Here is an 11,344-nt window from a genome sequence, read left to right as displayed (position 1 = left end):
GTTCCAACTGAATATTTCAAGTTTTTGCAAGTAGACTACATGACCATAACAGAGGATAGTTTCAGCAGTATCAATGAACCTGCAAGTAGACTAAATGACCGTAAAAGAATATGGTTTAGCAGTAGGAATGGACCAATACAGTGGCTGAGAGAGACAAGGGCATCCCTACTAAAGCAAAATTTAACTATAAAATTGCTTTAGTCTATATTTGGGCATTTAACTGATCTTAATTATAAGATTGCTTCTACAAAATCATAATAAATACTACACAGCTGATGTATTCCATCTATGGCAGACAAAAAATATTTTGGAGCTATAGCAATGCTGGGAAAGTAAAACAATGTCGTTCTCCCTAATTAAGCACCCAATCTCTTCATCAAAAGTCTATAATACATGCCACATCTGACATCAACTACAGGCTGAGGGAACTTTACTGGAGTTCTACAATACGCTCCCCAAACACATATTAAACTTGGCTTCTTATAAGCACCAAGACTACTGCTGGAGGGGTATGACACATCACACCAAACACATATCAATATATATTAAGAGACTTGATTGTGATAGTAATCCTTTCACCTCAGAATTTGGACACTTTACGGATCACATGATCTTGTGACAATATTAAAGAACTTGGTCGCCTACAAGATATTCTAGAGGATTATAATACCACTCTCTATCTCACATCGATTGCTTAAAAGCACAGCACACCCTTCTCACTCTTACATTCCTGACCCTTTTAGGATCGAATTAAAAATAATGCTGAGTAACTTGGCAGTTAATTAGCAACAAGCCCCCTCCTCAAGGGGAACATATTACGAGGTCATGAGACATGATTGCTTGCAATAAGTTCTTGTTTCGAAAATGACAACATTGCTCACCTTACAGGTAAACCGATGAGCTTGGTTCTAAGACCTCCTTAACTAAAGGGCTATCGTGTGTGCACAAAATGAGAATTTAAATTTCAACAGAGTTCTTTCACCTTCCGTACATGAATTTCCTTGTCGGAACTTCTAAATGGAAACCCCTCGTACCAATCTTATCTTATCATACTTATAAAATAATCTTTGCTATTGTTCCACACACTACATTATTTTTTGGAGAAATCAATCCCGCAAAAAGATTGACATGAAAGGCACTCGCTTAACATATACAGTGTATAAGCATCTAGAAATCAAATATAGCAGGCATTTAACTACAATTCACCATGGGGATAACTGGTCAAATAAGAAATCACCACAAAAGTCTCTTATAGGTCTCAAAGCACTAATGAAAGAAAATTTTCCGAAAACAGATGTACTGTATAAAAGTAAAGTTTATGTACATCACCAATCAGCAGAACAGGTTGTACAACATTATTATATAATCAGTAACATTGTTGATGCTAGTATATCGTAACAACAATTTTACATAAACAACCTTAATTCTCAACTAAAAATCGAACAATCAATCGATATACTCAAACTCATCTTCCTTAAGATGAGCAAAGAACTTAACAGGCCCATCTCTGCCCTCAATTTTATCAACAACAAACTGAACTTTAAATGGCAAATTTGCGGAAATTCTCTTACCTTTCCAAACCCCAACAAACTGCTTAATCTCCCCTTCCAAACCATTCAAATCAAACTCCGAAACTTTCGGAATATGAAAAACTTTCAAGGGCATTTTCACCTTCACCTTAGCTCCAACTTTCCCCATAGCTTCATTCTCTTCATCAGTGTATGAAATCTCACTTGGGGTTGCAGAAACAACAGATGGGTCATCAATTGTTGTGGCAGATAGTCTTGTAGAGTCTTGAATAGCTCTAATTTTTAATTTGGGGGCTCTTTTTTTAGGGTTCTTGAAGTGGGAACAAGAGAATGAAGTACAAGAACAAGTGAAATTGGTTAAAGATTTGAAATTTGTTAAAGATTTGCAATCTTTTTGGTGATTTAGAAACGGGGTTGTGGAGAAAAGAGCTGAAGATGTCATTTTGAGTGTAAATTATGAAATGGGGTTCTTGATTTTTTGTTTATATTGGGTGGGTTGTGAATCATTTAAAGATTTTATCTAGTTTTTGAGGTCCAAATGGTGTATGCATAAAATGTATTTCAATAATATCATTATTTGGTGTTATATATTCTTATCTAGTTATCGACGGAGACTGAGACATTGTGTACGTGTCACCAACGCCTAGGTGCTATAGATCAGCTTCATCTTATTGAATTTTTTATCTAACATATTATTATAATCACTATTTTGTTAATTTACAGCCCGGGATTATGTTCTTAAAAGTTGATACATTTTTAGAGTACCCCCATTTTATAATAACTAGTTACAAAGCGTAACTAGTTTAATAAAGTTTAATCAGCTGCACAGCAGTCGCTTAAACGTATTTTTAATAAAATATTAAAAATATTAAAATAATATATATTTTTTTAAATTCTGATTTTGTGTCGATCATCCTAAAATTATGAATAATAATTTTGGAGAAGAACTATCAATTTTTATTGAACTATTCTATAATTTTCTTATCATTGGAACTTTTGATTCTAAGTTCTGACCCAGTGTCTAGTAATTGCACCAGCCTTATAAATCTCGGGTTTAGTGTCCTACTCCCGATATCCACCAATTTGATTGACTTGCGTTTTTATATTTAATGATATTATAACAAATCTAAAAACAGAACAATAATCTTAATATACCGAACAAAAGTACTTTTAACATGAACCTAAGACCAAACCCCAAAACTTGCAAACTGAAACACAAATCACAAGACACAAACATGAAACACAAATCACAATACACAAACATTTGTATATTTACAACTTCAATCATATTGTACAATAAAAAGTAACCATAAAATCAAGAAGTTTAATTACGAAATAACACTTACATTATGTACTTACAACATGGTTGTAGAAATCGGAAATCAGACTAAATCAGTTGACGTATCGATTTGCGATTTATCGAAAATCGAGGATTTATCGAAATATTAAATTGGAGTTAAATTAGATATATTTTAATATTATTTTAAATTATATATATATTAAAAATATACTCTATCTATGTAGCTGGGTTGCACCATGTATGCACAAGATACATCGACGATGGATCTTGTATAAATATATACGCTAATGACCTATGTCATTATTACCTATCGACATGTACACATGATGTAAAGTGTAAAATGATGTACTGTTTCTACTGCTTCTAAAATAAGAGTCACTCTTAAACAAGAGTTTATTTCGTTAACCTCTCTTCCCTCCATCTGCCACCTTCCGTTGTTTCTTCCCCCCCTCCCCCCTCTCCCCGATCCACGATCCACATCATTTTTCTCCTACTTTTATCTCCTTCTTCTCTTATTCTTATCTCTTTCTTCTTCTTTCTCCAACTTGACCCGTAGTTTTATTACCAAAGATTCTTGACTCGTAGTTTGACCCGACTTTTGACACGATTTTCTAGCCGATGTAGACAAAACGTATAGTTGAGCGATTTATAAGAACAATATCGGCAGCATTTGTTTAGCCGATATTTCAGCTGATATTTCGGCTAATATGCTGATTTCTATAACACTAACTTGGAAATACAAATATTTAAGAAAAGATGGAAGTACGGGGCTCATCATTGTTGCAACTGCTCTCGATATGTATAGACTCTCCTCCACTAATAAATTCCTTGTAATTTTATTTTTCTATGTGTTGATTCACAAACATGACTTTATACTTGTCTTTTGACTTGTTGTTTAAAAAATAACTTTTTTTACTTGAAGAGAAAGTTTAGAAAAAATATTAAAATAAATTTTTTACCTTTCCTCTATTAGTAAATCTGTTAGATATATTTGTGATGTCATGTCTAATAATGATTTGTGTTTAGTTTTCAGATCTTAACTAACAGGACAAATCATAACTTAAATGGAAATCAGTACTTATACTGAAGTCAGAACTTAAGATATCAGAACTTAAGTTATCAGAACTTAAGTTATCAGAACTTAAGTTATCAGAAGATATTTATCAGGAGATAATATCAGGACTTAAGGAGACTTTCAGATAAGGAAGACGGCTGATTGAAAGGAAAGAAGATCGAGATTAAAACAAGAAGAGATATGCATAGAGAAGAATTCTATGAAGAATAGAATACTTGGAAGAAAAGATAACTAGTTGATATGTTTTAGGATGCAGACTTATGTTCGATATCAATTAGAAGATTATCTTGTAACTGTGTGTCTATATAAACACAACATAGGGTTTACACTATATGTGTTATCCAATTCGAGAATATTATTCATTGTAACCCTAGAAGCTCTCGTGATATTTGTTCATCACTGAGAGATGACGGTTCCATTGTAATACTGTTTTATTAATAAGATTATTCTGTGTTTCATACTTGTGTTCTTAATTCGATTTGATTGTGCTAGACATTGTATTCAACCCCCTTCTACAGTGTGTGTGACCTAACAAAATCTTTGAAAGGTAAATTGAAGTATTTTTTGGCTTCAAGAGAAAGTTTAGAAGAGTATTAATTCAAGGGAAAGGTTTAGGAGAATATGAATAATAAGATTGTACAAAAAAATTATTAATATGGTAGAGAAATTTTAGGATAATAATAAGATGGAAAATTGAGCTAATAGGAAAATTTATGAGAATAAGGTAATGTTAGGCCTCAATGATACTATAGAAGGGGGTTGAATATAGTATCTACAATCAATTCGATTATGAACACAAGTATGTAACAGAAAACAAGTTTATTCAATATATCAAACTCTATTATAGTAGGTTTAATCTACTCTCTCAGTGATGTATGATATCACTAAGAGCTGCTAGGGTTACAATGAATAATATTCTCAAGAATGATAACACATATAGTGTAAACCCTAAGCTGTGTTTATATAGTACGTAGTTACAAGATATCTTCTAATTGATATGAAATATATCTCTTCCTAAAATATATCAATCAGATATTATCTTTTTACAAGTCTTCTAGTCGTCCAACTCCTAAAGCATATCTTCCTTTGTTTAGTCCAGATCATCTCCTAGAAATCAGCCGCACTTTACTTCTGAAGCGTATCCTTCCTTAAGTTCTGATATCACAAGTTCTAATACCTTAAGTTCTGATATCTTCCTGTCTTCAGTAAATCCTGATTTCGTGCCGAGTCCTGATAAGTCATGATATTAAGTTCTGAAACTAAACATGTTATGAATATACATGTATTAGTTTGATGATAAGTTAAACAAAACACTTAAGTAGAAATCTAGTGTTTATAACCTCAACGGATAAGACCACTTTGGCTCTCCGTTGATGAAGTAGCTTTACTTAGAAATAAGTTTAGTATTGTAGCACATTTCAGTCTTTGTAAATGAGTTATAATTCTTAGAAGTTGTAGGAAATTATAAGTCATGTTGACTACTAGTGGATATGCAAATATAAGGGCTAATTGTAAATATTTCATGCCTTGTAATTTCGTATAAATGAAGTAGTATCAACTGATAAATTAAAGACCTTCAACGAATGAGAAACAAAGCCTCAACGGATGTCTCTAAAGCTTTAACGGATAACATCCATCAACGGATGAGTGCATCAACAGATAAAACTTCAACTGCTAAAGCATCAACGGATAAGAGCATCAACGGATAAAGCCACCAACGGATGAAAGCTTCAATGGATGCTTAGTTCCATAGCAGTTGATAGTGACAATTCATAAGCTGACAGAGGCACATGGGTTGACAGAGACAATTGGAATATGGTAGCCTCTTGGAGGAATCAAGAAAAAGCAGCATTTCCATTCTGGTGCAAACAAGGAAGTATTCAAAGATTCACAGATTATCTTAGATTGCATTGGATAGAGAAATGAAGAAGAAACATGTGAAGAACTATTTTATAATTGTATTTTATCTTTGTCTTCACTTGAAACTACTTGGTGATATATAAACCAAGTTGCAGCTAGTAATTAGGTGTGAATTTTCAAGAGCTGTTTAGAAAAATTCAGAGAGAAAATCATCTAGTTTGTACTAGGAAGCAGCTGTGAACAATTCTTTGTATCACAGATTTTCTGAAATACACATCTCTGGTGGAACAACAAATCCACCAGAAAAGTTTTTTAAAGCCTCTGTGTTCTTTAAATTTGTGTTTTGAATATACATCTGTCTGCACTTGCTTAAAGCAATTCACACACATCTGTTCATCATACACTTAGCTTTTGAAACTGCTCAAAACTTAAAAAAGTTTTGAGATTTACATTCAACCCCCCTTCTGTAAATCTCATTGTTAGTTCCTTGGGAATAAAAATTGGTATCAGAGCAAGCTCTTGACATACAAAGAGTTTAAAGATCTATTCTACTAACATCATGAGTAAGAAGGATATTGGAGTGAAGATTCCAATCCTGGAAAGAGATAATTATCATCACTGGAAAGTGAAGATGCATCAACATCTTCTCTCTCAAGATGAAAGCTACATAAACTGCATTGAGAATGGTCCTCACATCCCTCATAAAGTAGCCACAGCTGCTACTGCCACAGTTGGTGTTGGACAGTCTATTCCCAAGCCAAGAGCAGAATAGACTCCTGAAGATATTGAAGAGGTTCACAAGGACAAGAAGGTCATGAACATTCTGTTCAATGGCCTAGACAAAGATATGTTTGATAATGTCATTAACAGCCTATCTGCTAAGGAAATTTGGGATACTGTACAACTTATCTGTGAAGGTACTGAGCAAGTTAGAGAAAACAAAATGCAGCTTCTCATTCAACAATATGAATATTTTCATTCTGAAGAAGGAGAATCATTAAATGATACTTTCAATAGATTTCAGAAACTGTTGAATGGATTGAAGCTGTATGGCAGAGTGTACCAAGTCAGGGATTCCAACTTAAAATTTCTAAGGTCTCTACCAAAGGAATGGAAGCCTATGACTGTTTCACTAAGGAATTCTCAAGATTATAAGGACTTCACACTTGAAAGATTATATGGAATTTTGAAGACCTATGAACTTGAGATGGAGCAAGATGTGCTGTTGGAGAAGGGAAAGAGAAAAGGTGGATCAGTTGCACTTGTAGCTGAAAATGAGAGAATTGAAGCCATGGATGAAGAAAAGACAATGCCAAGTCTCAAAACTGGCACAAGCAAATCAGAATCAAGCAAGGGAAAGGAGCAAGCAGCTGAGGTTGAAGACAATTCCAGTCAAGATGACTCTGATGATGTTGATGAATATCTGGCCTTTCTGTCCAGAAGATTTGCAAAGATGAAATTCAAGAAAAACACTAGAGCCACTAAGCCAAACAAGAACATGGTGGACAAGTCTAAGTTCAAGTGTTATAACTGTGGCATAAGTGGACACTTTGCAAGTGAGTGCAGAAAGCCAACTTCTGAAAAGAAGAAATTTGAGCAAGTGGATTATAAAAAGAAATATTTGGAATAGCTCAAACAAAAGGAAAGGGCTTTTCTGACTCAGGAAAACGACTGGGCAGCTGTTGGAGCCAATGAAGATGATGATATGGAGTATGTCAACTTAGCCCTGATGGCTAATTCTAATGAGAATGAAACTAGTTCATCAAGCAACCAGGTAATCACTACTGACCTCTCTCAGCTTTCTAAAGATGAATGCAATGAAGCTATAAATGATATGTCTACTGAATTGTATCATTTACGTGTTTCCCTTAAATCACTGACTAAAGAGAATATGAGAATTAAAGAGAATAATATGTTTTTAAGTGATAGGAATGCTATGTTAGAGGGTAAGGTAATTGAGCTTGAAAAGATTAAAATCAAATGCTTATCTGTTGAGAGTGAACTAGAAGAGTCTGTTAAGAAAGTATAAATTCTTTCTAAACAACTGGAACGTGAGCAAGAGGTAATCAAGGCCCGGAAAACATCTAGGGATGTTAGTGCTCAAATTGCCAAAGTTCAAGGAATTGAATCCTTCTGTGAGAATGCCTGGAAGAAAAACAAAAAGGAAATGGAATTGATTGATGGACTGTCAACGGATGTGGAATCAATGGATGATGAAAGTCATCCGTTGAAGGAAGAAAAGGAGCATCCGTTGAAGGCCAATCAGTTGAAATAGGCAAATGAGTCTAAAAAGGATAATTTGAAAAATCTCAGCAAGAAGTTTGGTTCAACTTCCAAGAACTTTGTCAAAGAAGAAGCTAGCACATCCAAAGATGCTAGTAAGGTGAATATAGGACACATGACTTTAGATCAGTTGAAGAATAGGCTTAAATTGGTTAAGGATAAAAAGGAAACTAAAAGAAAATCCAATAGAAATAGGAAGGTAGGGATTAACAAACACAACAACTACACACCTAATAAGTATGCTCCTAGAAAAAGTTGTGTGCATCGTAGTAGTGTTAATCATCTATCTGCTAACTGCAAATCTGTAAAGAATGCTCCCATGCCCTTATCTTCTTCCATGCCTAACATATCTATGTCACCACTGCATGCTATACTTGTTATGTCTCAACAGAATCCACATGCACATTTTGCAAACATGCCATATGTTAATAATCCTTATTTTGCTGCATTTAGTATGCCTCAAATGCCATACAACATGCCTATGTGGAATAACATGTTTGCACAACCCATGCCTTATCAAATTTAACCAAATGTGTTAAATGATTCTGTGACTAACCCTACACTTCAACCAACTACATCTGAGACCAAGGTTGACTCAAAGTTTCCTAAGTCAAAAGGTGCAGGAAGTGTGAAGTCTAGGAAAAAGACTAACAAGGTTGGACCCAAGGAAACTTGGGTACCAAAATCAACTTGATTTGATTTTGTTGTGTGCAGGGAAAAAGAAGGAGTCTACGGTACTTGGACAGTGGTTGTTCAAGGCACATGACAGGAGATTTCACCATGCTCACAAAGTTCAAGGAGAGAGCTGGCCCTAGCATAACCTTTGGAGATGACAACAAAGGGTTCACTATTGGATATGGCTTGATTTTAAAGGAAAATGTCATCATTGATGAAGTTGCATTAGTTGATGGTCTCAAACACAATCTATTGAGCATCAGTCAACTATGTGACAGAGGGAATACTGTTTCCTTCAATTCTGAAGCCTGTGTTGTTACCAATAAGAAGGACAACAAAGTGGTTCTAACTGGAGTTAGAAAAGGGAATGTGTACTTGGATGACTTCAACTCTACAGATGCAGAATCAATCACTTGTCTTTTCAGCAAAGCAAGTCAAGATGAAAGTTGGCTATGGCACAAGAAGCTGTCCCATTTGAATTTCAAGACAATGAATGATCTAGTCAAAAAGGACTTAGTTAGAGGAATGCCTCTAGTGGAATTCTCAAGGGATGGACTGTGTGATGCTTGTCAGAAAGGAAAGCAAAAGAGAGCATCATTCAGTAAGAAGCTTGAATCAGCAATTGATGAACCATTACAACTGCTACACATGGATCTTTTTGGATCAGTCAATGTATTGTCAATTTCAAGGAAAAGATATTTCCTAGTGATTGTAGATGATTTCTCAAAATTTTCATGGACATATTTTATTGGTTCAAAGGATGAAGCTAGTGAAATCATTATCAATCATATCAAGCAAGTCAACAACCATCCAGATTTCAAAGTAAGGAATATCAGGAGTGACAATGGAACTGAGTTCAGGAATTCTACCATGAGGTTGTTTTGTGAAGAAAATGGGATCATGCATGAGTTCTCAGCTCCAAGGACTCCACAACAAAATGGTGTGGTGGAAAGGAAGAACAGATCACTAATTGAAGCTGCAAGAACAATGCTTGAAGAGTCAAAACTCCCATATTTTTGGGTTGAGGCTGTTAACTGTGCATGTTACACTCATAATATTTCTCTAATTAATCAAGAAAAAGGCATGACTCCCTATCAATTGTTCAAGAGAAGAAAACCAACCTTAAACTTCCTTCATGTCTTTGATTGCAAATGCTATATTCTAAGGAACCAACCTGATCACAAAGGCAAGTTTGATGCAAAGGCCAGTGAAGGGATATTTGTTGGGTATTCTGCTGGAAAATCATATAGGGTCTACAATCTAAGAACCAACATTATTATGGAATCTGTGCATGTTGTGTTTGATGATAAAAAGATTGATGGACTAACAGATGAGGAATACCATGAAGGACTCAAATTTGACAATGTTGAGATATATTGTGATGATAGTGAAAATGAGAATGATGGAGAAGACACTTCAAAAAGGATTCAAAATTTGCCTTTGGATAATGCACAAAATGCTGCATCAGTTGAAAGTCATAACTCAGCATCCGTTGACAGAAGTAATGCAACATCCGTTGAAAGACAAAGTGCATCATCCGTTGAAGTACATAATGGAGCATCCGTTGATCATAGTTCATCAACGGATAATCAAATTACATCATCAGTTGATAGAAATCCCAGCTCCTTGCAAAGAACCAATAACTCAGGGGGAGTTTCAACTAATCAACACTCAATCTCACATCATGACAACACTGAGGCCACCTCATCTAGAGCTGATCTACCACCTCAAAGGAAATGGACCAAGAATCATCCCTTTGAACTAATCATTGGTGATGCAACATCTAAAGTGCAAACTAGAAGGGCTACTCAAGATGAATGTCTATATAGTAGTTTTCTATCACAGGAGGAACCTAAGAGAGTGGAAGAAGCTCTATTGGATCCAGATTGGATTGTAGCTATGCAAGAGGAGCTAAACCAATTTGAGAGGAACAAAGTATGGAAGCTGGTACCCAATCCAAAGAACAAGAGTTCTATTGACACAAAATGGGTATTCCGAAATAAGATGGATGAAAATGGCATTGTCATAAGGAATAAAGCTAGATTGGTTGCCAAGGGCTACTCTCAACAAGAGGGAATAGATTTTGATGAGACATTTGCTCCTGTTGCAAGACTTGAAGCCATCAGAATTTTTCTAGCCTATGCAGCCCATGCCAATTTCAAAGTCTATCAAATGGATATCAAGAGTGCATTTCTGAATGGAGAATTGGAGGAAGAAGTCTATGTGAGTCAACCTCCAGGGTTTGAACATCCAAATTTTCCAGACCATGTGTATTATCTGTTGAAAGCACTCTATGGATTAAAGCAAGCACCTAGAGTCTGGTATGAGACTTTTTCAAAATTTCTTCCAGATAATCACTTCACTAGAGGTACTATTGACAAAACTCTTTTCTTTAGAAATGTTAATAGCTCTATAATACTTGTTCAAATTTATGTAGATGATATTATATTTGTTTCTACAGATGATAAACTTTGTAAAAAGTTTGCTAATTTAATGCAAAGTAAATATGAAATGAGCATGATGGGAGAGCTAACTTATTTTCTTGGTTTACAAGTTAAACAAGTTAGTGGTGGAATTTTCATTAGTCAAACTAAATATATTTATGATCTTTTAAAGAAGTTT

The 11,344-nt window shown here is 34.8% G+C and overlaps 1 protein-coding gene across 1 annotated transcript; it reads right to left on the bottom strand.

The window, feature by feature from the left end:
* Positions 1–1,280: 1,280 nt before the first annotated feature.
* LOC141698293 (ferredoxin-thioredoxin reductase, variable chain-like) lies at positions 1,281–2,069 on the bottom strand. The gene has a single exon (XM_074502964.1). The coding sequence runs from the start codon at positions 1,969–1,971 to the stop codon at positions 1,447–1,449; it is 525 nt and encodes a 174-aa protein (XP_074359065.1). The 5' UTR covers positions 1,972–2,069; the 3' UTR covers positions 1,281–1,446.
* Between the last annotated feature and the right edge of the window lie 9,275 nt (positions 2,070–11,344).

The sequence above is a fragment of the Apium graveolens genome, chromosome 11, assembly GCF_009905375.1.
Source record: "Apium graveolens cultivar Ventura chromosome 11, ASM990537v1, whole genome shotgun sequence".
NCBI lineage: Eukaryota > Viridiplantae > Streptophyta > Magnoliopsida > Apiales > Apiaceae > Apium > Apium graveolens.
Note: the sequence above shows the minus strand (reverse complement) of the source record. Positions and strands in the feature narration are given on the sequence as shown.